Source organism: Leishmania martiniquensis, chromosome 34, assembly GCF_017916325.1.
Source record: "Leishmania martiniquensis isolate LSCM1 chromosome 34, whole genome shotgun sequence".
Taxonomy (NCBI): Eukaryota; Euglenozoa; class Kinetoplastea; order Trypanosomatida; family Trypanosomatidae; genus Leishmania; species Leishmania martiniquensis.
The window spans coordinates 883,089-910,935 of NC_090169.1; the positions used below are offsets into that span (position 1 = coordinate 883,089).

At 58.3% G+C, this 27,847-nt stretch overlaps 9 protein-coding genes across 9 annotated transcripts; all 9 read right to left on the reverse strand.

Moving 5' to 3' along the window:
- Positions 1-181: 181 nt before the first annotated feature.
- LSCM1_02248 (uncharacterized protein) lies at positions 182-1,177 on the reverse strand (the record flags this gene model as incomplete). The annotated part of the gene is made up of 1 exon (XM_067319833.1): positions 182-1,177. The coding sequence occupies one exon, from the start codon at positions 1,175-1,177 to the stop codon at positions 182-184; it is 996 nt and encodes a 331-aa protein (XP_067175208.1).
- Positions 1,178-2,112: 935 nt separating this feature from the next.
- LSCM1_02249 (uncharacterized protein) lies at positions 2,113-3,924 on the reverse strand (the record flags this gene model as incomplete). Its single annotated transcript, XM_067319834.1, has 1 exon — positions 2,113-3,924. The coding sequence occupies one exon, from the start codon at positions 3,922-3,924 to the stop codon at positions 2,113-2,115; it is 1,812 nt and encodes a 603-aa protein (XP_067175209.1).
- A 1,111-nt stretch (positions 3,925-5,035) lies between these two features.
- On the reverse strand, positions 5,036-5,287 carry LSCM1_02250 (uncharacterized protein; the record flags this gene model as incomplete). Its single annotated transcript, XM_067319835.1, has 1 exon — positions 5,036-5,287. The coding sequence occupies one exon, from the start codon at positions 5,285-5,287 to the stop codon at positions 5,036-5,038; it is 252 nt and encodes an 83-aa protein (XP_067175210.1).
- Positions 5,288-6,285: 998 nt separating this feature from the next.
- On the reverse strand, positions 6,286-6,684 carry LSCM1_02251 (uncharacterized protein; the record flags this gene model as incomplete). The annotated part of the gene is made up of 1 exon (XM_067319836.1): positions 6,286-6,684. The coding sequence occupies one exon, from the start codon at positions 6,682-6,684 to the stop codon at positions 6,286-6,288; it is 399 nt and encodes a 132-aa protein (XP_067175211.1).
- A 1,106-nt stretch (positions 6,685-7,790) lies between these two features.
- On the reverse strand, positions 7,791-8,222 carry LSCM1_02252 (uncharacterized protein; the record flags this gene model as incomplete). The annotated part of the gene is made up of 1 exon (XM_067319837.1): positions 7,791-8,222. One exon carries the CDS (start codon positions 8,220-8,222, stop codon positions 7,791-7,793), a length of 432 nt encoding a protein of 143 aa, XP_067175212.1.
- Positions 8,223-9,377: 1,155 nt separating this feature from the next.
- On the reverse strand, positions 9,378-12,062 carry LSCM1_02253 (uncharacterized protein; the record flags this gene model as incomplete). The annotated part of the gene is made up of 1 exon (XM_067319838.1): positions 9,378-12,062. One exon carries the CDS (start codon positions 12,060-12,062, stop codon positions 9,378-9,380), a length of 2,685 nt encoding a protein of 894 aa, XP_067175213.1.
- A 1,141-nt stretch (positions 12,063-13,203) lies between these two features.
- LSCM1_02254 (uncharacterized protein) lies at positions 13,204-13,782 on the reverse strand (the record flags this gene model as incomplete). Its single annotated transcript, XM_067319839.1, has 1 exon — positions 13,204-13,782. The coding sequence occupies one exon, from the start codon at positions 13,780-13,782 to the stop codon at positions 13,204-13,206; it is 579 nt and encodes a 192-aa protein (XP_067175214.1).
- Positions 13,783-16,049: 2,267 nt separating this feature from the next.
- LSCM1_02255 (uncharacterized protein) lies at positions 16,050-17,336 on the reverse strand (the record flags this gene model as incomplete). The annotated part of the gene is made up of 1 exon (XM_067319840.1): positions 16,050-17,336. One exon carries the CDS (start codon positions 17,334-17,336, stop codon positions 16,050-16,052), a length of 1,287 nt encoding a protein of 428 aa, XP_067175215.1.
- Positions 17,337-19,381: 2,045 nt separating this feature from the next.
- LSCM1_02256 (uncharacterized protein) lies at positions 19,382-20,458 on the reverse strand (the record flags this gene model as incomplete). Its single annotated transcript, XM_067319841.1, has 1 exon — positions 19,382-20,458. The coding sequence occupies one exon, from the start codon at positions 20,456-20,458 to the stop codon at positions 19,382-19,384; it is 1,077 nt and encodes a 358-aa protein (XP_067175216.1).
- Positions 20,459-27,847: the final 7,389 nt, after the last annotated feature.

The following is a 27,847-nucleotide window of genomic DNA, read 5'->3' on the forward strand; positions in this document are numbered from 1 at the left end:
GTTAGCGAGTCGTCAAAAAACAAGAGGGGGTGGGAGGCCAGGGGGGAGCGGAGGGACAGAGGAGAGCTGGGATTGGGAATGAAGAGGCAGGCAGGCACGCGCACGGCCGCAGGAAATGTGCACTCGGCCAAGTGAGTTTCGTTTCGAGACTAATGGTGCACGGTAGGAGGAGTCGTATGGATCAAATAAGCATGCGGTGGCCTTTCGGGGCAAGCGAGGCTGAGGAACACGATTGCGATGCCTCCTCCGCTCCACGTGCGCTGCCAGGGGAGCATGGTTCGAAGGCACTGTGCACGTCTTCAACAAGAGTCCCCGGAGAGTCTGTTTCCACCTTGCGCGCAAACTGGATCTCGTGCCGCGAGGCACGCTCACGAAAGACTGCGGCCGACGAGGCGTACTGGATCTTAATTTTAGGACTGCAGGTAGGCGGGCACACGTACACCATGACGGCTTCGCGACGCTGCGTCTTTGCCGAGGCGTAGCGCAGCAGCACGAAGCGGGGCTCGATATCTGCCAGTAGGGACTTTACCTGCTCCAAACCACCCTTCAACTGCTTCAACGCTTTATCCGCCTGAAGCTGCCCCCCAGCAATCTTGAAGGTGACAACGTCCACAGTGCCGCCTGCAAACTGCGACAACATATCGTCCGCCTCGTTGGTCACCTTGATGTCGACGCCAGGGAGTGCCAGCGTCTGCGGTGCCACTTCCATGAGCGCGATCGCAGCGCGATGCCGCTCGCTCTCCGTCATTAAATCATCCCGCGCCTTCTTCGACTCCGCCTCGAACAGCGACGGTAGCAGCTCGCTCACTGAGTCGATTCGAATGGTCCGCTTCTGCGCCTGAGGCGTTGCCTCCACGAGGCGTGATGCCCCGGTCGAATAGAGCATGCGATTCTTAGCGGTAGCGGCGTCGCTAACGTAAATAACGACATAATGCGTATGTGGTGCGCTGCGCACGACAATGTAAGCCGCCGTTGCACCCTCCGCGTCTAGTAGTCTTCGGATCTCCTTCAGATCACCTTCAAAGCCGCCAGCACTCGAGGAGACCGGCGGCGCCAGCAAGGTGAGCTCCTCTTTTTCAATAGTGATGAGCACAGCCACCGTGTCCGTGCTGTGCTTGCCCAACTCATCCAGCGCCGCGAGGGCAACCGGTGCAATGGAGAAGCCGATATGTTGCATAGTTGAGGATTCGCTGAGCCGAAACGAAAAGGGAGAGGCTGGTAAGGTACGAAGCAATTCAACAGCTACAGGCCCCGACAAGAAAAACGCACGGCGGTTGCTGGGCAGATGAAGACGGAGAAGCCGATGCGTGAAGGGGCGAAGCACGCAGATGCCGATGCTCCAGACGCAAACTAATGACTGGCTGACTGCATCGCCCGACGCACGCCACACCGAAGCATCAGCGTGCGTGAGTGGGAGGGGGGGTGTATGAGCGTGCGACAGTGAAAAACGGGGCAAAAAAAAAGTAACGTCATGGGGAACCATCAAAACCCAATGAAAGGGAAAGAGAGCGAGAGAGAGGAAAGGACCAACGGGAGAAAGGGGGGAGGACGGGTCGCGTGCGTCTTGTGCACCCCCTGCCTCGTCATGCGTCGGAGGGCCCTACGAGGTCGGGCGGGGGTGGAGGAAAGGGCATCCGCCTTCCTTCGTTTCCCCGTAGCCCCCTCTGAAAGGAAGAAGAGGGGGAGGAAAGGAGAGAGCAGGGCTGACGCAGAGCTGATGAAACGCGATCGCTTCAGCTGCTGCGAGGCCGTCGACTTCACTGCGGGTATCGTCACTTAGTTTTTTTTGGCATTGCTGAGGGGGACACCCAGAAAAGCCCAATGCGTTGCTCTCCAGGATCTTTGCCGCACCGCCCTGCCACTCCATGGTGCAGCTCACAGAGGGAGGAGACAGTCGAGTCAGCCTCTTTTTTTTTCTTTGCAACCGCAAAAAAAAAAAGAAACGATAGGAGACGCAGATAAAGGCGCCTGCACATTCGGTAGATCGTCACCGATACGGCACGCCCGTGAGACACCCGCGCATAAACCTTCTGTGTAATCCACAGCACAGCCCACGGTCCTCTGAGAGCCTGTGGGTTTGGTCTCCTACCCTCGAAGAGGGCCATACCAGTGCTACAAGAGCCCCTCCGTACGAGAAACGTCGACAAGTTTCTGCCGCACATTAGTGATGACATCGCTGAAGGCGTGGGCCGGGCCATACTTCTGCACACAGCGGTCTACCATATGCTCCAGCGCGCGGCAGAGGGAGCGGTAAGCCTCTCGCTTGGACTTCCGTCCAAAAATAGGGCTTGAGATCCAGTAGCGCACACTCGTGAAATCAATGTTCACCATGTCAAAGGCCGGAACAGCGAACCAGCCCTTTGTGTCGACAGCCTGCAGCTTCGCGATCACGCGAAGCGCCACCACTTGCACTTCTGCCCGCTCACTGGCGGGAACAGCGTGCTGCCGCATCACTTCACACGAATCCGCCAAGCTGGAGACGCCGAGAACCTCACCGGCAGACAGTTCTGTGGTGCCAAGCTTTGCCAGGAAGGCTGCCGTGTGCTTCTGCAGAGTGAGATGCCAGGTCGTCCACAGCCTATGAACGTCGCCGAGAGTGGCGCCGTTACCGCCTCCGGCCTGCTTCGACTTCGCTTGGACGTGCATGGCGCACTTGTAAAACAGCACCTGCACCTCGAAAAAGAGCCGACGGAGGCCGAGGCGCCCATAATCACCATTCCACGCTCGGACGAGGATGTCTTTGAACGCGAAGTTCTCGACATCAAGCGCAGGCCGACTCGGCCTTCCCGCACGCGTCGAGTCACTCGACGCCGCCGCCGCCAGTTTCTCAAGCGCGGCAAGCCGGCTGATCGGGGACGCGGCCGCCACCCCGAGAAGATTCCAGACATCCCTTTGGCAGAGATCGAGCAAGCTCCGCAACGCCAGTGAAGTTGCTGCGCCGCCAAACTGCTCAAGAAGCGGCGACATCGCTGTGTCGGTTCTGGCAGTCGACCCAAAGCGAAGAAGCGCCTGCTCCAGAGACGAGGTCGACGATGATTCAACGGCCTCGGTGTTCTTCGTGCCTGCACAGTCACCTTTAGACGAAGCGGTGCTATCACAGAGAAACTGAGCGGGCCATCGTACCGACTGGAGCACAGATGGCACCTCCAGCAGCATCCTCGCCACGTACTCCAATGGCGGCGCTGCAGACATGTCCACCCTGCTCGCATCCATTACGGTGACATCCACAAGGTTGCCGAGTAGCATCTGCACGAGAGTGCCCTCCAGCGCATTTAGGCTCCGTTCGATGCACTTTACTGTCTCGTCCACGTCACATTGCCGCTGCAAGCGCACGGACTCCGGGACACCGTCTCTCTGCGCAACGGCCTCGGTTCGCAGTGTGGCATCCTCCAGCTCGAGCTCGAGTGCCTGAAAGCGGCAGTACAGCTCCAGGGTCGTCACGCGCGCAGGCGCCGTTGACGCTTCGGCTGATGCCGCAGTCTCGCCTGCGACGGCATCCAACGGGGACGGAGTGCGGAGAAAAACCTCGGCGCTGTCCTGCCGGATGACCTCGCAGAGTAGCGACATGGCCTGACGGAGAGCGACAAAGCACCATCGATGCTCGGGAGCCCCAGCAAAGCAAGACGGCTCCAAGCGGTGGGCGAAGAGCTGCGCCGCAGTAGAGCGCTGCTCAGCGTTGTGATAAAACCACGAGGAGGGAGGCGTAGGTTGGCTTCCGTATTCGATGAAGCGGCATAGCGCGGAACGCTCCCTCGGCGTCAGCGACGTGCCAAGGCTGTTCGCGGCATTGCTCCTTTCAGCGGTGGTCGTCTCCCCCGGGCTCCGCGAGCGCTTCCGCTCCTCTGCCCTTGTCGGGAGGGGAAAGTGAATGAACGGCTTTCCCTCCCTGCCACCTGAAGTGGCCTCGCGAAACACTTGCTGCATCGCACGCGCTGGGATCTGCGATGCATGCGCAAGGAGGGCCACGTAAGAAAACGTTTGCTCGTCGATGGACGTTGTGAAGGAAGAAGCGAAAGAAGGAGGTACCTCTTGTGTGGGAAGAGCGGCAGAGGGGAGAAGAGCCCGTCAGCACTGAGCGATACATTACCGCGTGAGGCTGCCGCGTGCTGGCCTTCACAGTTTTGCCTCGTTCGATCGAGAAGACGAAACGCGCGAGGCCCGAACCCACCAGTACTGTCGCACGGTGGTGCAGACAGCAGAGAAGAGGAGCGGGTACGTTGGCAATGGGAAGGATGCCGCCTCAAGTGAGTGGCATGGCTGCGCGCAGGCGCCTGTCCACTTCGATGCGCGCGAAACAGATGGCTTCTGCATCATTCAGCCTCTCTCTCGCTTTCGCTTGAGGGGTGGGGTGGGGTGCGGGGTGCGGGGAGCGCGGCGGCGGCACGTGGGTTGCTCCCTGTACGGGCAGTTCATCGACTTCTCCACAAAAGCACTGTGAGCCACACACACACGGCCCCTTCCAAAAAGGCTAACGGGCTTAACTGAGGGGCCCTTCATAAAAATACCACCACGGCTTTGTCACCACGATGCTGCTGTTGCTGCTGCTCACCTCTCCATCTCTGCTTAGACGCAAGTGCGAGCAGCCGCCGAGCTCCCATTTGGTTCACTTTTTTGCTGCCTCTGAAAGCCGCACGTCGGGCAGAAATCTCGCCTGCTGTGGCAGCGCCGCGAGAGGCGACCGTGCACCGAGCAACGAAGAGAGCGAAGCACAAGCGCGGGCAAGGTGCATCGCTGGCTGTCCCGTTTACGTAGCGACATAAGAGAGAGAGAGACGAGGTACAGTTTCGGACACCAGCGCACGCCAGGTTGCGCGGCATGCGCTCATGCAGACCTCACGGCTCTTTCTAAGAAGCCGCTTGTCCACCCCCATGCGTCAGTATGCCGCACAGTCTTCCGCGCGGCACAGCATCACAGCCAGCGATCCGACCACCAATCACTCGCGCAGACATCGTCGTCATGTAGACTCCGCCATCAAGGCGCTGAGAGCCACAGGAAGGATCACACCGCTTGAAAGCCTAACGCATCCCTGACCCTATTACGGCTTGATTTGACGGCAGTCCTCACGGCGGCACCACTCGCCTTGCTTCTTCGGCTCCGCGCAGAGGGGGCAGTAGTACCATTCCTCCAGCTTCAAGTAGCGCTCCTTGAAGTGAATGCCGTACGTCTTTCGACGAAGCTGGAGCGGGTTCTTCTTGCGCTTTGGCGTACCGCCCTTGCTACCGAGAAGCACCCGCGTCGCCTGGCCAAGCAAGGCGCTGTAGCTGCACAGTATTGTTCGCCGAAGCATTGCTTAAAAGCACCGATAGGGCAGGTGGCACCAACGTAACCGGAAAATGGGGCACTCTCAGGCCAATGCCGCACCCTCCGAGCAACAGGGGACCGGCAGCGGGGGCAACGTAGGTGTGTGAGTGTCGACGTGCAGACACATGCGATAGAAAGGGGGTGGAGGTGGTAAGGGAGGGGCTCGCCGATGGTCAGCAGTACATAAACGCGAGAAGAGATGCCCAAGGAGGACAGAAAAGTGCTGCTACTTCCGTGGCGTCACCGTTGACCCTACGCTGCCGGTATCTGGCTCACACGCAGAGATACAGAAAGACACACTTGTCAAAAAAAAAACGGTGCCTCTCGCGTAGGGAGAAGAGTATGACGGCGTACACCACTGAGGGAGAAGCCAGGACAGTCCCATAGGTTCACCCCAGCATGTGCAGGCATTCTTTTCTGAGGCCGCGCAGTGCGCCCTTGTCGCATCACCGAGGCAGCAGACCGACATGAACGCGCAGAAAATCCCATCGCCTCATGTACTCCTTGAGAGCGCTTTTATTTTTTGTCCCGCGGTTGCCCGCACTGCTCTGCAGTCTGCTCCGACACTATGCTGCGGTGGAAGTCTGCGTAATATATTTATGTTGTTTTCCACACGATTGTTTATCAGCTTCACCCTTACCCCATACCAACACCACACGAGCAATGGAAAGAGTCGCTGCCCTCCCCCCGCCCCCGCATCGACGTAAACGCGCACCTGGGCAAGCGCAACAAGCCCTGGCGCACAGAGGAGAGCGGGGGGAGGAGACACAGAAGCGACCGCAGAACAGCTGTGTACTCTAGCGTAGATGGCAGCACCGGCATCGCCTGCAATGATACACGGCGCACAGGAATTACGCAGATGTGCTCTATCGATCACCATCAGCGAGTCCACTCCCTATGCTGTGTCCTACCACGCCGGAATAGAAACGACAGAGCGAAGACGCTCCGCTGTCCGCGCGCGCGCGGACTCGCCCGGCAGCAGATTCAATCCTTCTTCTTCTGCAAGATTGGCTTTTGGTCGTCCTTCAGCTCATCTCTCTTGCACGCGACCGTACCGCGGTGATTGAAGTGGATGAACCCAACACCAGAATTCATTTGGTTGTCGTAGCGGAGGTATTTGGTGACGTCGCAGAGCCGCGCATCCTGCATCTTGTGGCGGTGTGCAAAGCCAGCGATACCAAGCAACGCGCCTAAAAGCACTTCTATCGTTATGGGCACCATCATCGTCGTGGAGGACGCGCTGCCGCCCCAGAGGCTGTCGATGGGAATGTAACTACGGCTGTGGTGAACCGCTTGCAGCTGCTCGCGGATGGAATAGGCCATGTACAGGGCATGGGCCAGGAGGAGCAGGCCTGCGTAAAACAGGTAGTCGATTGCGGCCATTTTTTTTGGTCTTAGTCGTCCCCCGTTTCGGGCTCGGCAGCGATGAATCGCTATGCTAAGCTCCTTCCGAACCTGTGAGAGGGCCCCGTCTACCTGCGTTCACGGGGCACGTGCGGGTGCAGTGGAGCTCGGTCTCTTGCGTTCGCCGCCACAAAAGCCTTGTTTGGCTGTGGAAGGCAGCGTCGGCGAGGCAGCTGTGCGGTGGTTCACCGATGTTCTGCGTGTATGCGCAATGAGAAAGCTACGAGGGCAACATCGAGAGAGCGCCACCCCCGAAAAAAAAATAGTAAATAAGACAGGAAAGCGCAGAGAGAGCAGGGGACGGGAGAGCGGGAGGGAGGGAGGGGAGAGGAGAGAACAGAGTGAGCTTGAAAAAAAAGGGTGTGTGATTCCATTGGAGTCGAGCGAGAGGAGAAGGGACCGAGCCTACTGCCCGTAACGTACTGGACCACCTGGGTCCCATCCGAACGCGGAGGTGCGCCACTTCTCTGCCACATGGATGCCTAACGCCAGCATCCGCTCTCTTTGTTTCATTTCCTCCGTATCTTTTTGCCAGAAGGGCTGCGCACGTCAGCACACTCAAACGCAAAAGCCCAAAGTAGGGGCCGCTGGTCACTCTCAATTCCTTCGAGTCGAAGCGCGACACCTTTCAACGATTACCGTTGCCCATAGTCTCAAGGCACACGCCCCAGTCGAGAATTTGTGGATTGGGGGTGTGTGCAGGTGTGTGTGTGTGTGCCTGTGCATGCCATGCTGGGGTCGCTTCGTCTCCACTCACCTCTGCTTTTTATACCGTCCCTCCCCCCGCCCCGCCTCCCTAACTAAACCCTCTTACCGGATCGAGAGCGCGAACTGTCGCAACGGGAACACGTTGCTGGCCCATCAGATCGTATGAGCGGATAACGCAGGAGGAGCGATTGGGGGGAAGATAAGATGGGGCAGGGGAGAAAGAAAAAGCCGCAGAGGATGAATGCCTTTGAGTGCATCGGCGTTGTTGCTGACGCTTTCTCTGACGCGACTATCGACGACACCAAGCACTACACTGTTGAAAGAGTAGTCCCCTGCACGCTTCAGCGACCTCTCGAGTATGTGTCTGACCTCGCCATCTACTTGCTCGAAACATCCAGCTCCTGTAGCCGGCTCAAGATCACCGGCCGCGACACTTCCTGGATTTCGCCGCCCATAATCATTTCGTCGATGATCATGAAAACCTTGTGGAAATTGAAAACCAAATCCAGCTCGCACACATCCTTGAAAAACATATCGAGCACTTCCACAAGGAGGTGAATCAGCTCCACATACATCAAGTCGTTGTCCTCCTGATCGATACCCAAGATAAAGAACAGCCCCGCGTAGCGGCGGTACACGAGTTTGATATCATCGTAGGAGACAAAGTTCGTCGAGCGGGTGTCGCGCGCATTCACAAGAGCATGGGCCTCACGCTTGATCTTCGCCTGGCCGGCATCGTCGATGGGAATGTAAAACTTGGCCAGCCGAGTCTTGCCCATGCGGTTCTGCAGGAGGATGAAGTGGATCATGGCCCTGGACGCACCCCCTCGCCTGGCTGTCGTCACCGCTTCTCTTGCCCGTATGCGTATTGTAGTGTAGTGGTGCGTTTGTGTGTGTGTGTTCGCTTTTCTTTCCAAGGCCACGGCGATAAGCGCGCGGGGGATGAAGCGAATGCGCCGAGCGAGAAGCGGCAAGGCGATAGGGGAGGGGTCTCTCTCGCACCCACTCCCTCGGGTTTCGTCCTCGAAAGTGTGAGCGTCTCGCAGGGGGAGCACAGACGCGCTTGTCTTTAGCCCTCCGTCCCCAGTTCCTCCTCTGCCCGAGCCTGTCTGGAGGTGTGAGTGCGGCTCGATGTCAGCAGTCGAGGGTGGGGGGAGGGGGGCACGTGAGAGAGCGTGTAGATATACAAGCGAAAAGGGGGAAAGGAGAAGACGGGGGTGGCGATGGCGCAAGCGTCCCTGATCATAGAGAGAGGATGTAGGCGAAGGTGCACACGGCCAATTGCGCTCACGGATGCGATGTGACAAAGCCGCGCCACAGACACGCGCGCACACACACAAACACTCACAGAGGGAAACGGAGAAGAATGCCCACGCACCACTGATGGAAGAAAGAGGAAAGAAGGGGGGAACTGTGCCAAGGTCTTTTGCGTCGTCGAATTCCTCAGACTACTGCCCAGCATCATCGCCTACTTTTTTTGATTCGCTTCTTTCGGGAAAGTTTCGAAGAAACCCACACCCATTGCACGCGTAGATGGAGGATGCGGAGAAGCTGGTCCATAGCTCCACCAATCCTATCCACTGAAAGCACGGACGTTAACGTTACGTGTCGCAACGACACCACCTCCGCGCCCTCTCATTCTCGGGCTTTGCCGTGGCACCTCTCCGAAACGCTTCGTCAAGAGCGCCGCACCACTGCCCTCTCCACAGCTTCTTCTTCCGCTTCTTGCACGCGCAATGCGTGCGGGTGCATGTGTGGCCATCCGCGCGTGTTTAAGAGGTTATAGAAAGTCAGCTATCTTCGGCACGGTCGTGCGGCTTTCAGATCATCCAAGCCTCTGCCCCGTTACTTGAAAGCTCACCTTTGCCACCTACGTGGTGAAACAATTCCTTATTCAGAGAACGCTCCGTGCGCTTCGCCGTGCTACCACAAACGTTATCACCGCCGATTCTGCCCTTGACGCATTACGGCTTGCAGCGCCCCATGTAGCGGGGATATAGGCACGCGTCCTTCACGCTATCCAGGTTCAGCATCCACACCAGCAGACGCTCGACACCAAGGCCAAAGCCGCCGTGCGGGGCACCGCCGTACCGGCGCTGGTCTGTGTACCAGTAATAGGTGGACGCGTCGAGGCCCTCGCGGTTGTACGCATCGAGCAGCTCGTCATATTTGTACATACGCATTGAGCCACCAACCACCTCACCGATGCCGGGCGCCAGAACGTCAACTGATTCCGTCAGAGTTGCGTCTATTGGGTCGCGCTGCATATAAAAAGACTTCATATGTGCAGGAAAATGTGTCATGAACACAAACTCACCCAATTTGGCCACCATGGCGCGCTCCGGCTGGTCGGTGATGTCGTCGCCAAACTCGAAGGGCTTGCCGGTCTCGGTGTTCAAGATGCCGTTTTCATTGCAGAACTTAATCGCGTCGGCGTAGCGAAGTCGGCGGAAGGGGCGCCTTGGCATGAACTTGTAGTTGGCGGCGTCCCGGTGGTCGCTGTTGGGGTCGATGAGCTGGTCAGGGTTCAGCATGGCAACCAATTCGCCGGCGCGGCCGACGACGGTGCGGATGACGGTGCAGATCATGTCCTCCAGGAAGTTCAAGAGATCCTCAAAGGAGCAGACGTCGTACTCGACCTCCAGATGCGTGAACTCGCTGAGGTGGCGCTTTGTCTTGGACTTCTCGGCTCGGTAGCTTGGCAGGCAACAATATACCTTTCCCAGCGATGCCGTCACGGTCTCGAGGTAGAGCTGCGACGACTGCGTCAAGTAGGCCTTCTCGCCGTAGTAAAGAACGTCGAACAGGGTCGAACCGCCCTCCACCTGCGTCTGCACCAGCGTCGGAGGAGTCACCTCGTAGTACTGGTTCGACCAGAAGTACTCGCGGAACGCGCGCAGAAGCTCGTGGCGAACCTTGAGCACAGACGATGCCACAGTGCCGCGAGCCACAATGTGGCGCTGGTCGTACAGCTTGTCAACCGAACTCTCAGCCGTGATGATCGTCTCGATTGTACCGTCGGAGCTGCCCACGATAGCGTACTCGTCCACGTGGAGCTCCATCGGCGGCTGCAACTCCGACTTCGCCTTCGGCTCGAGGCGCAGCGAGCCACGAATGGCGATGCACGATTCGCGGTGGAAGGGCTCTGTGGAACCGTCGAAGACGCACTGAATAAACCCCGAGCCGTCGCGCAGCACCACAAAAGACATGCGGGACTGGTGGCGCACGCGGTGTGCCCAACCAATAACGTATACGCCGGCACCTTCCTCCTGCGCCGGCAGTTCGCCAATGGGGGAGCGCGGCAGACCCCGCGAAACAGCCTCAAAGTCCGAGTTCAGTTGGCACACCTTCACCTCCTTCTTGGCCCCTGCGGCAGCCTCCTCCTTTGCGGCCTCCGGCGAAGCGACGGCCGCCTTTGACTCAACGATAACGTCCTTGACGAGTTCTGGCACCTGCTTCTCCAGCGCCGCGCGCACGTCTTCCACGTCAGCCCAACGCAGTGCCGCCACACGGCGCATCTGGCCAAGCATCATGTTCGGGTTCTTGTTCCACTTCGCCTTGAGAGCGGCAACGTCTTCGGTGGCAAGGGCCTCGGCAACAGCCTTCATTACGTCCTGCTGCGACACCGTCACGCCAACGCCGCACTCGGCTGACATGGCCGCCGTGTCGACTGTCTCACTCTCGGATGCGTTCACGAACTTGATAGCGGCGTCCACCTTCTGTGTGCTGTCGAGCCTGCCGTCGAGAATGAAGCTTGCGACGGGGTCACGATGGACAGGCTTCTTTACCTTCGTCCATACACTAAAGAGCATCACCTTCTGCTCACGAGGAGAGGCCTCATCAATGTTGTGCTGCTCGAAGAAGTTGAGCACGTCGACAACGCGCTCTGGCTTGCTGGCGAAGTCTTTGGCACCCTTGTCGTCAAGGCCGACAATAGCCTTGAGCTGCACAATCGCGGCCGCACGCTGCTGCTCCCTCTCCATTTTGCCTTTTAACGTTGTCCGTGAGCCTTGCGAGTTGAAGCTCTTAAATAGTAGCACGGGCGCTAGCGATGTGGCGATTGTTCTACAAGACGTGTCCAGAGGGAAAACGGTTGAGCGGTGATGGCCGGGGATCAGAGTCCGACGGTTGCGCAGCGGGCAGCGCGATGACGTCCAGGAGACGAAGCGCGAACAGGAGAGGGAAGTCGAGGAGGACAGGAGTAGAAGAAGGGAAGAAGCACAAGGCGAAGTGGCCACTAGACACGGCGCAAGGGGTGCAGCTGTGCAGGCGCTTGCGCACAGAGCTCGCCCCCATGCCGGTGAGGGCGACGCCCATCCTGGTAGTCGAGAGGAGACGGGGGCCAGGACCGCGCAACAGCACATTGTGAGCCTGCGCCCGGGCGAAACAAGCGGTGACCCTGCAGCAGAAGTAAGCACGTCGTCCACAGTCAGTTCGGCACTGCCTGCCCACATCTGGGAAGGAAGGGCATCCGGCTCTTCCGAGATGGTCGGCAGACCTGTCTGCGGAGTCGACTGCCAGCCCAGCGCCTCGCCCTCATCCCCTGCCAACCTCGCTGCCACCGACAACGCCTGCCACATGCACGCCAAAAGCGCCCGCTGTCTCGCTGTGGCGTGCATCTGCAGCCACGCTGCGGTCCTAGCACGCATTCGCCTCACCCGCTGCACGTGATCGATTCGTCGTAGTCTTGAACGTGTGTCGGTGACAGAAGTACAAAGTTGGTGCCACTTCGACCGGAAGCGGCGGGCGCTCACCTCTCTTGAGTGCTTCGCTCGCTGCACACCCGCCGTGCGGCCCCGCTTGCCGAAAGCGCGCAAACACGACGAAAGCAGCGCGGAAGAGAAGTGAAATGAAGAATGGCGAGGGAATAGGATTCGCCCTATCACCCTCTGTTGTGCTCGACCCGCTTCCCACCTCACCCTTTTTTACGAGGGTATGGCAGTGCGAGAGAGCGAGGACGTTGGCATGCGGTGCAGATGTGTGCTCGCGAAAAACAGTAGCGCAGCTGTCAGAGGAGGAACAAAACGAAAAAGGTATCCGCGGGAGGGCTAGTTCAGCAGCGCGAGGGCGCCCTAGGGATGGGACATGCGGCACAGTAAAGGCGGGGAGGGCGGCGGTTTAAACACGACCAAACGCCAGATAAAAGAGCCCGCCCATTCTGGGGTTGGCGCCCAAAACACAGAGCTTTCCTCTTGAAGCTCGACGACTGGCGTTTGTCAAGGATTGCCGGGGGTGCGCCTCTCCCGTATTGCAGCAAGCCAACAAGGGCCCGTCGCTGAGCAACATCACGTATCGAGCGGCACCCAGACACGGAAGCAGCAGAGCGAGCCGATCCCTGTTGAAGTCCACATGCGCACTCCCCCCACCACGTTTTCTTTCATGACTGTATTGTCTTTTCTGCGTGTCGAGTGCAATGCCGCACTTCGCCCCCTCCACGGGCGCTGTGCATCAGTCGTTTCGCTAAAGCGCAGCGGCAAGGCAACAACAACAGAGATAAGCATGCCTCTAGCCTGCCCACATTTTGAGGAGTGCATACGTACACACATGGAGAGTCGGGAGAGGGGAAAGGCGATTCAAAGAGCTCCAATGACAGAAACAATACGAATAGAAGAGATAACCCAGACGTGCGGAAGGGCATCGACGTGTACCGAGACATCGAGGCGTATGTGCACACCTGTACGCGTATCTGCTGCATGACCGAGTGGAGCTTGTAAATGACCGCGTATGTTGTTTTTTCTTTCACATCCGCTTGATGTATATTCTCGTTCCTCGACATGTGAACGCATCAGTTCACGGGGAGCTGGAGAGCAGTTCCGCACCTTCGTAGCACGGGTACGACGCCCATTCCAGCACCGTCGCCCCGCTCATCACTTGCCTGCACGCGCGCTCCCGCACCACACAGTCGCACTCCTGCTGCTCGGCTAAGATGCATTGGACTTCATGGGCCATCTCTTGTCGATCGCTGCACTCCCACTCCTGCAACTCAGCGCGGTTCTCCGACTCCCATAGCTCCAGCTGTTTCATTTCCGCGTTAAGGGGGTCGACTGCAGCATTGAGACGCTCGTGAAGCGACGTGGTCGATTGGCCAACAGGTAGCACAGACACCGTTGCGCCTGCCCTATATCGATAGGTGTACAGCTGAGGACGCCGCTCTGCCGTGTATACAGTCGCACTTCCTCTTGCGTGTTCTCGCGTCCATTCCCCTTCCGACTCCTCAGCATACACGGCGCGGAGCTGCTCCCGCCCCTTCGCCTCCAGCGAGCAAAGTAAGCTGCGTCTATATCGTTCCTCGCGCAGGAGCGCGCAGCGTTCACCATACTGGAGATGGCTCTCTGAATCTCGTGCAGCCGAGTCAGAGAGGGAACGCATTGTGCAACAGCAATCCCCGCATGAACGGCAGTTGTAGCGGGTGTTACATACGGATGCATACTCCCCCCTTAACTAGACCAGAGAAGGAGGGCGGCGGAGCTGCGCCGCAGAAGCAATGCGAGCAGTGCGGTGAGGGGCAGAGGAAAAGGCCTACAAAAATAAAAAAAAAAAGAAACGGAGTATGCGGCCACAGAAAGGAGAGGATGCGGAGAAGAAGATCAAAGAGGCGTTCGATGAGCGGATGGCAATGCCAAAAGAGGAAAAGAAAGATGCGCGGACCGCGCGTACAGCTTTCGCAGTCGAAATGCTGCGCCTACGGCGATATCGGCAAAATAAAACGCGCCCAGATGGCCTCTTTTGTAGTATTCGAATGGCCAGTAAGCCTTTCGCGTTGCCCGAATCGTTTTTCTTCTTTGTTCCTCCGGCCCCATCTGCGTTCTTTGCTTGGGAGGGGGGTAGCCACGGAGAGGGCAGAACGTACGCACGGAAGCTCAGATGTGTTCTTCACGACCCCAACACCACTTACGCCGAGGCGTACGTGCTCGCGCACTAGAAGAAAGCATTTGGACGGAGCACAGGTGTCCCGAAGGCCGGCGTAGGGAGACGTAAACGCGCTTATGTGAGGAGGACGCCAATGGAAGGAGAAGCGGGGGGGCGGGGCGGGGGGGTGAGTGTCAGCGTATCACACTCACACGCAGTGATACACATACACACATACACACACACATATACAAGAAAGAGAGACGAGGCGAAACGGAAGGGAAATACCAGATGAACGGCTACAGTACACCTGCCGGTGTCGGCCACACCCAAAGGGAGGGCCGCGGCCGCCGGTGCCATCGCGCTCAGGAGGAAAGAGAAGGGCAGGGAGGAGCAACAAAAATGCTCCAATGAAGAGTCTAACGGCCGGCGCGAGACGAGCAAAAAACGGACTAACAAACGGCCATTGGCACCCCGAAAAAAAAAGGGCCGCGCTCAACGCCACACACACACACAACCATGCCAGCACACCAGTGTTCACATGGGCAAGAAAAGAAGAACGCAGCGAGAGGCGCCGACATCGTTTGAAATGGAGCGGGGAGCGCGCGCACGCGTAGCCCGTTCAACATCCGCATAAAAAAAAAGGAGGCCCAAATGGCACGAGAGCCTCCACATTGAGATCCAACCAGAAAAGGCCAAGTACTACGGTGAGGCATACGACAGTGACCGCCGTGGAAACACAGCGGTAGAAAGGAAGAGGGGCGACGTCCGCGTCTGAGCAATACGCGAACGCGGTCGCCAGTCACCTCGGATGAAGGCGTAACAGATCGCGCACAAACACTTTTTTGGCTTTGGAACGCATCCGCTTCCGCTGTCGCTCGCCCCAAGAGAAAAAAAGCACGCGGGCCGTCCCCCTTCCCCTCGAGCACCGCCCCTTTTCTCCCAGGCCCATACCGCATAAGGCGCAGCAGTCGTAGAGACATGCCTGGCAGCCACGCACCCACTCCACCACGCCAGCACGGCACATGCCACGAGCCACATCCACCCATTATGCTGCTCCCCAACAGCCGCATCCCTCCCCCTTCGGGGCAGCTCAGGCCTTCCATACGCACCGGTAGTCAGAGGGAGCGTCGGGGAGGGGGGCACTCGAGTCGCGGGCGCACGCTCTCTTTGAGTCGTACAGGCGCATCGGCTGCTGCACGTTGCCCTGACGCAACGCCCTGCAGAACCTGACCCCCCCCCGACACCATCGCTAATGAATCTCTCGGGCATCCCCCCACGTCGTTCGTGCGCGACCCTGCAACAACACAAGCAGCGAATGGGCCATCAGCAAAGGACGGGAGCGGCTGCTCCGCTCCCCCCCGCACCTCTTTTCAGAGAGCCGGGTGAAGGATCGTGGAGATACCACGGCACCATGAGGAGTGTGTCCCGTCGTCAGGAGGCGAATACGATCAACGAAAACGAGAACAAAAGGGGAGGGGGGAAGCGACGCGGGAGAAAGACTCGCTTGTGTCCAGGTGTGAAGATGCGCTGGCGAGGCGTTGGGGCTCTCCCATCGGCCGACGCTCTACCTCATGTTCAGCCTCTTTAGCTGTCGTCTCAAAGAAGGGAAGAGGGAGCTCGACGATGCCATTCGCCCGCAGATGGGTATCGCCAGTACTATATTAGCTGCACCCACAGCTTAGCCCTCTTTCTGGTAAAGGTCTTCATGACCAGAAGCAGCTTACTCAGACCTTCTTGCCCAGCGGACTCCGGCTTACCCCTGCCCATTCCCCCACAAAGGCCCCTTAATGCGAAGTGGGTGGTGGCAACGATGAGAGTAGCTCGCGCGTGCGCTCCGCCAGTGAGAGATTGCCTACCGCGGCAGAAGCGGAGTGGTCAAAGGACATATCGAGGGTGCTCATGACAGTTGTGTCGTCGAAGGAAGAGGAGGGAATGCCGGCGCTGCCGCTCGCCTGCATCTCAGAGAGGCGAGCACGCGCCTTCTCCAATTCCTCCTTCATTCTCGAGGCGCGAGCGCGGTCGAGGAAGGTCGCCTCCTGCACTGCATGCAGCTTTGCTGCAAGCTCCGCGCACTGCTTCTCCGTGGCGGAGCTTCGCTGCATCGCAGCAGCCTGCTCCAGCAGCAGCTGGTTGAGCTTGCGTTCCAGCGCCGCCACCGCGTGGTGAGTCTCGGAGGAGTGCGAGGTGCGTGGCGTCAGGTCCGCTGAGTGGGGCGTCGTGGATGCGCTTGCGCGGCCGCTGGTAGCGTTTGGGTTGCCGCGCAACAAAGTTACACTGAAGCTATCCTTCACCTTTCTCTGAGGAAGGGAAGGGCATGTGGAAGCAGGGGTCAGCGATATGGTGGCGCCAGAGCACGCATCTGCGCGCAGAGACTTCTCAGATGACGGCATGCTGTGGCTGTCACCAGCGGGCATGGCCATCGTTAGCGGTGGCACGGGAGGAAGAAGCGATGCGGGTGGTGGTAGCGCCACATCAGCGCGCTTCTCCACTGGCACCAAGCTCGCCTCTGCCAGACTCGGCTGCGAGTAGGCTATCATGGAGGACTCGGAACTAGAGCCGGCCCCACGACCTCGCAGCATGTTGAGGCGCGTGACGAGCACATCCAAGTACTTTTGCCGCTCCGCCATGAGCTCCTGCTCCACGGCGGTCTTCTTTCGAGCCATGTCGAGCAGCTTGCGCTGCAGATTCATCAGAAGGTACTCTTGACGCTCCTCCAATGCATTTTCGACCTCCGTCTGTTGACTGCGCATCTCCTTGATGCGCGTGCTCAACGACTCTGCTTCCATCTCCTCTTCCTTCAGCAAACGCTGATAACGCTGCACCTCTTTTTCTGCACCATCGAGGCGGCGAAATAGCTGATTCGACACCTGCTCCTCCTTCACCTCCGCATCCAGCATCGTGCGGAACGACTCCTCGCGCAACGTCTCAATCTTTCGAATGAGGTGAGACTCCTCCACTGCCAGAGAGTAGCTGGTGCTCTTCAGTGACACATACTCGCGTCGCAGCCGCTCAATGGGCATCTCATTCACAGGCACCACAACATCGCTGCGAGAGGTGGAAATGGTTGGCATGGTTCGCTGACCAGCAAGCGGAACGGAGGAAGGGAGGGGAAAGAATGGGGAGGGGGCAAGGCAGGCTGGAAAAAGGAGCCACAACACGAAAAAGAGCTCACGGGCACCGAGCGGAAACACAGAAAACGCACCGAAAGCACGTCGAGTCACAGGCCTGGCCAGTTGCCCCCAGCAATCGTCGCACGAAGAAGAATTCAGCAGAGATGAGGTGCGTAGGTGTGTGTGCTTGTGTGCTTTTATGTGCCTGTGTGTGTGTGTGCAAGAGACCCAGCGTGTATAATATTCCGCTGCTCTTTTTTCTCTCTGTCGCTCTTTACACGCACCCTCTTCGCCGTCCTGTAAGCGTTGGAATGGCAACGCGCGATCCCACAAAGTCGGTACTCCTCTTCTCTTTGAGCTGTCGCATTCACGTCGTCCTCCGCACGCTCGCAGAGAGACAGTCAGACAGCACAGAAACAATGCAAAAGTTCTCGGGATAATCTGAGATGCGGTGTCGAGTGAACGTACAGGCGAACAACGAAACAAGAAGATAAAGAAAGCAAAAAAAAAGCAGGTACTACTTACACCATCGCTTCACAGTGCTGGCACGCGTGCTTGCGCAAAAGGTGCGCGCTGGGGCGTGGGCTGCTCGCTGGTCCCGCCACGTGTAGCTCTTCCGCTCCTTCTCTCTCTATATACGTATAGATCTCTGCACGCAGCAGGGGTGTGTGGGGAGGGAGGGAGAGGGGGAGAAAAGGGTCCGCCGAAGAGCAAAGAAACCCGAACAATAAAAATAGACAGCTCAGAGAGAGAGAGAACGCCGAGGCTTTTCGTTCGGCTGTTCGTTGTGGGCTTCGCGTCGTCACTCCGCGTCGGTGAGCAGATGCGGGAGAGCGCCTCACCCCCGCGCGGTCCTCTGTTGGCGTCGCTCTCTCTCTGCTTCTTTGCTCCGTGCCTGTACTCACTCGCGAGCGCCACGTCAATCCCTCGAAGACTGACGTATGCGCGGAAGGACAAAGCAACGCGAACGTGCCAATGGAACAAAAAGCACCGGAGAAAGGAACAGAGAGATCAGCGACCTGGGAAAGGGGAAGAAAGAGAGAAGGCAAGATGGGACGAGAGGTCGCTCCTTACATCGATGTGAGATGGGAGGGGAGGGGGGCGGATAGAAATTGTGTGTCGATCTGGAGAAGGCAGGAAAGCAAAGCGGGGTGGACTCGAAACGAATTTTGGGGTCGTCACTCTTGTTCTACCGCGAGAGAACGTACCGAGAGTTAAAGCCATAAGCTCAAGTAGAGGTAGTCCGAGTAGTGTGGTTCGACTCCAACGCGCGCGGTGATGTGCGTGGCGCGTGCGTGCGGAAAAGAGGCATTGCCATCCGGAGGACGCGTGCAAAGAGAAGGTGAAAGGCGGTGGGAAAGAAAGAGTTCGCCTGCATAGCGCACAACGAGAAGGGTAGCGACATTGTGGAGGCACAAAAGCCCCGCTGCACGTCCGCCTGGCCTTCCCTTTTACCTAACTGCGCAGTGCAAGCACCCTTCGCATGCCAGTGCACCCAGCTCACTCGCGCTGGCGCGGAATCGAAGAGAATGATGGCCCGCTCGGACGTTGCAATCGAGCAAACTGCTTTGCCGCGGAGCAGCAGTAGCGGCACCGATGGGCAATGAAGATATGTTGCGTGCCGACTTTTGTTTCTTTCTTGGGCTTCTTCGGCTGTGTGGCAACCACTCAACCGTCCGCTCTCTCTTTTGGTGCCCTCGTGAACCATTGCAAGGAGCGCGGTGCCACGGCACCGCGAATATATCCGAGTTGAAAGGCCGCATCGTGCGGTGGGGATGCAAGACCTGAAAAGAGCTGTCCTCCATAGGTATAGGATGAGATGCTTAGAAGTGCTGCAGCGTAGCACACGATTCGAAACCATTTCCAGGCAGTATGTGTGCCGCGTGGTGGCTCATATCTGCGTCCCGCTCCCGCTCTGTAATCGCTGTTTTCAAGGCAGCAGAGGGAAGTCGACCGCTGCCATCAATGGTGCATCTGCTTCCAGGCATGGCGGTCCGCCTTTTCCTTCAAAAACGCAGGGTTGCCTGGCGCAAGCCAGACCCGGGGGGTGGATGCACGCCTGCTCGCAGCCCAGAGGCGCCGTGGAGGTGACCGTGCACCGTCGCCGACCGAGTCGCCGCTGGCGATGACTCGCTGGCGCTCTGCGCGGTATTTCTCCCTGGGCGTCCGTGAGCCGATCGGCTACGCACAGGCGGTTCTCCGTGTCGCTTAATGCCACCGTTGGTGCTTGGGGTGGCAGCGGGGTGAAGATTGCCGCCAACAACAATCGGCACTGTCGCCAGCGCGCTGGCGGAGGAGGCGACCACAGGTGGCACCACGCCGGCTAGAAACGAAAAGCGGTCGAGCAGCTGCGCCACGCGGGCGACGTCTTCGTAGGTGACGGTCTTGCGATGCCGCCTGGTTGCTTCTCCCGCCGCCATGGCCACGAGATCACGCATCATCAGCGCCACGGCCTCACATGCGGCGGCTGTGGCATCTTTTGAGATGACAGAAGAGCTGCCCTCAAACTTGAGCAGCTCCTTTACGCGACTATGCGCGAACGCGTTCGCGTAGCCGAGAGCGTCGCTCGCATAGCGAAGGCTTTTGCCCGAGTGTGCCTGTGGCAGGGCACTCGTGCTGTCCGGACCCCCTTCCTCGTCTTCTTTCTCGACCTCATACTCGTCCTCTTCTTCCCCGCTATCGGCATCCACATCCGTCAGAAATGGCTCTTGAGCTGTGCCGCCGTTCGCCTCGACCTCTTCTTTGGCGAGGGCAGACGCGTGTGCCGGCAGACCGTGGCTTGCAGGCCATGCAATTTGTGCAGAGGTGTCGCTCCCGGGGGCACGCGTGGCCAATCGCTTGCTGTCGCCTCGCTCCGGTGTGCCGCTGTCACCACGCTCCTTCGATAGGAGCGCAGCATAGTCCTCAACGACAGCGCCGTCGTCTTCGCCGCCCTGCGATGACACAGGCGAGGTTGAGGGAGCGTATGTAGCCAAACGAGGCACAAGATAGGAAGCCAACTCCTCCTCCCCCTCCTCAAAGTCCTGCGTCGTTCCGAGCGTCTCGTCGTACGTGGCCCCCTCCATGTCGTCACCTGCAGACATCTTCTATGAATAGGTGGGATCGATCTATACTTACTAGGAGCCGGAACGGGCGGCACGCGTCTTTAGAGGTAGGCCTGTGCGCAGCCAGGTTCGACCCTCGCAGAGCACACGCCCCGGCAAAGTGGTGAGTGCCGTCCAGTGCGAGCGCGGCGAAGTGGCAGAAAGGGCACGAGAAGGAGCGAGTACTTAGAGGAAAGAAGTTTGCGCCTTCAACACCCCTGTTCTCGGAGGCCCCGCCCCCTTGCCGTGTCACGAGTCATGAAGCAGGAAGGCTCCCCAGACGATTGGGCTTCATAGGCACAGAGCGCCCCCCCGTTTGGGGGACCGAAATAGGTGGAGGGGAAACCTTCCGACGCGCGCAGGTGGGACCGCAAAAGCCTCGAGTGCGAGAGTGGCACGAGGCGACCGCGGACGTGAGACGGAGACCACACATAGGTGAGGTGCCGGGGGAGGAGGAGACGGGAGAGAGTGGCGAAGGCCCGCAAGGGGGCACTAGCGAGAGCCTCTAAGCCGCTCGCCAAGACGTCGCGCTTTAGTCGCGTTCGTGAAGTGTGTGTGTGTGTGTTTTTCGAGTGGGTAGATGCCGGTAATAGCGCGTGGGCGATCTGCGCGCATGCGCTTCTCCTCATCAAGCAGTTTACTCGTTTGTATCGATCCATCTCTCACTCGCTGGCATCTTCGACGCTCCCTCTACCGAGTATTGGAGAGACAATAAAGCGAAAAGGTACAGACACGAACGAATCGTAGCGGCATTGAAAGGAAAGCATCGGAAGAGAAGAGCGCCTGTGGAAAATAAAAAGAGTTCAGAGGACATGGCACCACATGCCTGCACTGAAAGAGCGCCTCGAAACGAGGACAACGCGCATACCCCTTCACAAGAAAGGAGGCATTTCCAACAACAGAGAAAGAGGGCGGGGGCTTGTGCGAGTGCCATTGCACTGCGCGAAAAAAAAAAGTCCTTCATGCAGACGCACGTACACGCACACCGCCCAGCACACGCAGCCGCGAGCACATATATAGAGAGAGGGGAGGGGTGAATTCATCTCCGCAGAGAGCACACCGACACCAAAAAGCGAAACAGGTGCGCTTGTGCACACACACGCACACACACACATACAGAGAGAGGGAGAGGAGAACGTCACAAAAATACGCGAAAAAAAACAAGAGGAAAGGGTCGTGTTAGAGAGGGAGCGAAGCTCCCCTCCCCTTGCACACAAAGACGACAGGGGGCTTTCACTCTCCTCCAAAGCACAGGCATAAAGAGAGCTGCAAAAGCGCACGTGCAGTGGGCAGCGCACGCCACATCAGAGCGCACGGAGAAGAGAAGAAGGAGCACCTACAACAGGAGCCGGAGAGAACTTCGCTTCAGACTAATTGATGGTGTGACTCAAGCAATGTCTTCCAGCGCGCGCGCGACACTGTGACTGGAAAGTAGGCCACTAGTTCATTCTAATAGGCGTGCGACACTTTTTTTCCTCTGTTGAGATTGATTTTTTTTCTGGAAGGGGGCCTTTGACAACACTGCGAAGACACAAGAAGAGGTTTCTTCATCATTAAGCTGAGGAGCAGGAACCAATAACATGAAGCAGAGAGCGAAGCACATGAAAGGTTGTGCAATTCTATCCAAGGCCATGCATCTTCTTCAAGCCTTGACTTTGTCTCTCTCTCTTTGCCCTATTCACGATAGGCGTGCTTTTTTTCCTCCTCACGCGAGCAAGGCGGCGCCCGGCCACAGCATACGCGTGGGACACGGGAATGCATCAAGACAACACCAGAGCGACGTTTCGGTGTAGCAAAGGATTTCGCAAGAAAGGTCAACAAGAGAAATGAAAGCGCGAAAGACACACACAACAAAAAAAGAATAGAAAAGCCGACCTCATCACCAGCACCCGTGATGCGTAACGCCTCTCCACAAGTCTGCACGCCAATTTGCTGTATGCGTTTTTTATCGTTGCCCTACTTCTGTCGCACCCCTTCCTCGCTTGAGTTCGGGTCGCCCACGACGCCTCTATTCCAGGTTGCGAGGCCACCAGTACGGCGAAGTACCACAGGGGAGGAAAAACACAAGATGAAACAGAAAGGCAACGGCGAACCAAAAGGCGAGAGAAGAAAAAGGGACACGGGCGGGGGGAAGGGGGAGGAAGCGGGGGACGCACGTCAAACGACAGCGCGCAGTCTCTGCTTCCAAGACAACGAGGGATCCGATGCGAATTGTAACGGGCGCGGCGCAGCCACAGAGAACAAAGAAAGGGAAGCTGTGAAAAAAAAAGAGAGAGGGAGAGGGAAAGAACGCGCACGTGTGTATGTGGGTGGGGGGAGGGGGGAGCACAAACAGATTGTGAGAAGAAAAAGAGACGGACAGAAACAACAGGAGGTGAAAGCAGCGAGACAGTGGTACAGAGGACAAGAGAGGAGATGGAAGAGCGAGCTGGACGCGTTCGTGGAGGCTTTTACGGAACAAAAACACAAGCGATTTGCCTACACCCGTAGGGGGGAATGGGAAGGGGGGTAGAGAGATCAAAGAGGAATGGCAAAAATAAATTTTAAAAGGGTACGGGGGGGTGTATTTATCTTTCTGCTGCGCCATTGCCCCTCGGTCGGCGTGCGTATCGCCATAAGAGAAAAACTTACACCGTCATGAAAGAGAGGAGGGGAGGGGCGGAGGGCTCGGAGCCGCTCGTCGAATGGGACTCCAAGAGGAGAGAGAGGGTAGGGAGGGAAAGTTCAGAGAGTGTGGCACTGACCGCCAAGATGACTTCAAAGCACTGAAATCAAAAATAAGAAATCTGGGAAAAATGAAAGCGTTTGCGCGCAGATTCAGCTCACCAGTCATCGTCGGGAGACATTAGAGCGGCGCTTGCCTCGCAACAGAAACAGCAGGCCCTCACCCCCCCCGAAAAAAAAATTTGCTGCCCATGGGGGACGGAAGGATAACGACGAGAAGAGCGAACAGAACAAACGAAGATGGGGTGGGTGAGCAGTGCTTTGCGCCGCGAGGTGTTGCATCGGCATGAGCGCCTTTTCACCAATGCGCTCGCAACCAGTTTGCTTCTCTGTTTTTTTTTCAGTGCCCAGCATCTGCGTGAGGCTTTCATGCTGCCGGTTCCTCTGCCTGTAGTATACATGCAACCCTTTTCGCCTCTTCCCCAGCTCCTCGGCTGAACAGCTGCAATTGAATTCGCCACCTTTCCTCTCAGAATGGCGCCCGCACGAGCGTTCAAGCAATTTCGTTGCACCACCGCGTAGCATCGGCTTTCTCTCTTCGTTGCCATTTCGCAGCATCCGTTCCACTTAAGCGATCGCCTCGCTTCACGTTATGTGCCGCTTTTTTGCCGGCTGTAGACGAGAAGAAGCGGTACTGTGCACAAGCGCCGGAAAGGAGAGTTCGATGCGATCGAAAGAAGAGGAAAACAAGATGAAGCCGAAAATCATTTCATAAAAACGCGGCCGGGCAGGGAGGGCGGAAAGGCGACCGATGGAGGGTCCAGGGGGAGGGAGGGCGAGGAAAGACACCCGAATGTGTGAATGGAAGTGCGACAGATGAACTGGGGCGCGACGAAGAGATGAGGAGTGTCGGCCCCTTAATGAGCACGACAGTCTCTTCTACATTCCTAATGGGGCAGGAGAGGGAGGGGGGAGCAGCTGAGAAGGCTAAGATAGAAAAAGTGACGCAGCTCGGAGAGCGGATTAGGTGAACAACGCTTCGCCACCGACACACATATTGGTTGTCACCTCACATTCGCCACCACAATTGCTTAGTTGACCGTACTCACAGCACGCAAACGCATCCTTTTTTTTTTTCATTTAGGCACCTTCTCTGATGCCACAGGTGTAACGTAATGACGCCAGCATTGCACGGCGTCGGTAGCTTCACCACAACGGTCCACCATGGGTACGAAACAGGCGCGGGTATAACAATCTCCTTCGCCGCAGGCGTCTTCGGCCGTCACTGTCCGGGAGGGGGGTTCCCGCACTACGCTGCTGAGCAGCACCACGCGGACAAGCAGAGGGCAGCTTTCATGCCGATTCTCTGTCCACACAAACTGAATAAAATTCGGCGCGCATTTGCGTACACGTTTAGTTTTGTTTCGTTTCTCCACTTGGCGGCAGACTCTCCCGAATCGGAGATGACCGACGCTGCAGCTGAGCGAAGACTAAATGTGTACGGAGAAGGAAGAGAAGGGATGGGGCTGGGCAGGAGAAAAAAAGGGCCGCCCGATCCTTCGGCTTGTCTCAGGGTTCGTTGCGTGCAGGAGGAGGTATCGCTAAAACCGCCGACGAGCGCCAACATATATGTGCGTGCGTGTGGAGTGGGTGTGGGTGTGGGTGTGTAGGCACAGCGCCAAAGCGGCAAACAGAGAAGCGACAAGGGTTGTCCTCCAGCCCCCCCCGCGCCGTCTTTGCTCCAGTGAAAAGAATGAAAGCAGAGGAGATCGCTGCAGAGAAGAGAACGGCAAAGAGCCTTAGAGAGGGGCCCATCGTAACACCCACCACCCTGAGCGCCACACGATCGATTATCGAAGGAAACCGACTCATTCTATGACAACTAATTGATTAACGCGTGCACGCGCAGCCCGCGAGCAGGATGCGAGCCACATGTCAAGCCACACCGAGTCAAACAATGAAGTAGGAGCAGACAATCATGAACATATTGCCTCCATACGAGTGGAGATTAAGGCAGACGAGGGTCAAGAGGAGAAAGAGGAGAAGGGGACGGGGCCCCCCGCAGAAAGCGGCAGATACGACGAGGGTGTCGACGTGCACTGAATAACACAGAAAAACATACGACCATAAGATGCACAAATGCCATCCGTTACACAGAAAAAAAACGAAGCTAACATATCCGATAAGCTAAGCCAACAAAAGCACACACGCGACAGGGCCAGCGATTCCACCCCGCCCCTCCTGTCCTCAGTAACAGTATCACCTGACAAATGGCTAAAACGCCGCCCTTGGCAATGGAGCATTGCTCGCATCCGGCAATAGCGCACCAACTAAGCTCACAGGTATCCTTATCCCATCTCCCACCTTCCATGTCAACAGCAGCGCCTTGAGCACAACAGCACCACCGCAGAATCTGCAACAGAACCTAAACGCACGCACCATACGCACAATGGTACGCACACCCTTGCAATCCACCTCCCCGCAAAGCCGCCGCACTCTTATACGCCCTTCGAAGCGACTCCATAGCGGGACGCATACAAGTCCGCTTCACCACCCCATCCCTCCTGTCGCACGGCAGCGGGCCCCCCTCCCTTTTACCGCAAGCACCAGCCGCCTGGCCTACAAGCCAGCTGCACGTCCGCCGGGACACGCTCCCCTCCCTCGTCCCTCTCCTTCGGATGCCTGCTGCGAGGCAGGTGCCACAGGAACTCAAGCCGCCGGCACGCCGACGGTGCACAAGCACGACGCCCGCCAGCTCCAGGCCACAGCCCTCGCAGACCCCGTGCTCGGCCGGCGCGCCGTGCACCACTCCCTCACCCACCTCCACCAGCGGCAGCGCACGCTGCCCTCGTCGTGCTTTCGGCACCCCCGCCTCATCCGCGCACCCCGGCAGGATGTCGGAGACGCCGCACCCCCTCTGCCCACACGCACTCCGGCGTTGCTCGGCATCGAGGTCCTCGCGCACTTTCGCGCCCGGGGGGCTGTTCCAGTGCAATGTTGCCGTCGACGAGAGGGGGGCACGCTCTCTGCATCACGCATCTCCACCGAGGTCACAGGCAAGGGGAGGAGGGGGCGCGGCCACATGGCGTGCCCGTATGCGCCGCCACAGACGGGGCATCGCGGCGCGTCTGCCGCGCAGTCGGTAGAGCGCCGGCCACAAGCGGCCCGAGAACCGCGCGCAGCACACCAGCCACAGCGCAGGCACCGCAAACCCCCAAGAGAAGCGCCAAGCACAGGTAGACATCCTGGGTGTGGGTGCGGGTGTGTGTTTAGGAGGGAGGGGGCAGTGTCAGAGAGCGACTGCAGCAGCAGGCAGCACACCATCTCCACTCCAGCTCGGCGCGGCGACAGACACCCGCCGTCCCAGGTATCCAGCCTGCGAGCAGGGGCGCCTGCGGAACGGGCCGAGAACCGCCTCCTGTGGCCCCGAAAGCTCCGCCCCATCGCTCTCCTGGTGTCCGACGGATGCCGCCAAGCAGCTCATGTCGTAGCGCGTCGCACCGCGTATCGCGCGGCTCCGCTGGATGTCGGCCGGCCTCACAGCTCGGTGGCCAGATCCGCCAGCCATGCAGCTGGAGTCCACGACTTCGGCACCACCGATGCGGCAGGCGTGTCCGCGTCGTCCCTGGCCGCCACTTCGCACTCGCCACAGACGCACGCAAATGAGAGGCGCGCGCGCCGGACCCGCAGCTCCACCGCTGACCTCACCCAAGGCATCGCACGATGCCGCCTTCCTCCGTCGCAGAGCCAGTGTACGGCGCCACGGGGAGGGGGGAGCGAGTCGGTCACAGCAGCCGCAGCGGCCGCTGTCTTTTTCTCTGCTTCGCTTGTGTCAGCCGGTGACGTCACCGTAGCCGAGGGCCGGCACTTTCGCCTATGGCGGCACACGCGGTGCGAGAGCAGCCGGCGAGGAGACGAAGGGTGGGCGAAGAGTCAGAGGAGAGAGCAACGAAGGGATACTAGTGAGTGGGCCCATGGAGGGAGATGGGGGTGGGGGTGGGGGGTTGATGGCGGGAAGAAAAAAAGGCTACCCACCCGAGCAAGACGAAATGGACAACGGGGGAGGGGTCGGAAGGGTGAAATTGTCAAAGTGTGGCAGAGAGTGCGAGTACTTGGGGAGGGAGTGAAGGTGTATCATACACGCGCAGAGGCATAGGTTCAGAATAAAAACTTAGAGACAGTCAAGACAGTGGCGTAAAGGAGAGAAAGAGAGAGGGAGAGAGAGCGGTTCAGATGAGAAGCAGCGGAGACACGCACCAGGACGGCTTGGGTAAGAGAGAGAGAGAAAGGTGAGCAGCAGCGTTGGTGATGTTCACAATGATGAGGCGCAGAGAGACCTGCAGAAAGCCGCTACGCTCTTCTTTTCTTTTCCACCTCAATTTTTTGGTTTCTCTCTCTTTCTGTGCCCCGCCTCGTCCCGGTGCACTGACAGCGGCCTCCACCGTGAAGGTACCGGGAAAAAAAAACGGAAGGAAACGAGTGCAAAGGCAGTAAGAGAGTTGGGGTGTCCGTTTGCCTGAAACAAAGATACGAGTCGAAGAGACTGTCATCAGCACCCTCCAGCAACGCCGAAGGGGGAAAAACGATTCTAAGAGTCTAAGGTGAAGCAACAACAAATGAGAAGCGTCACCGTCTGCAACGTGCAGTGAGCAGTAATTAAGACCTCTTAAAACGACGCCCAAAATTCGCCCAGCCCACTCCGCATCGTCTCAAGGCGACTGCACG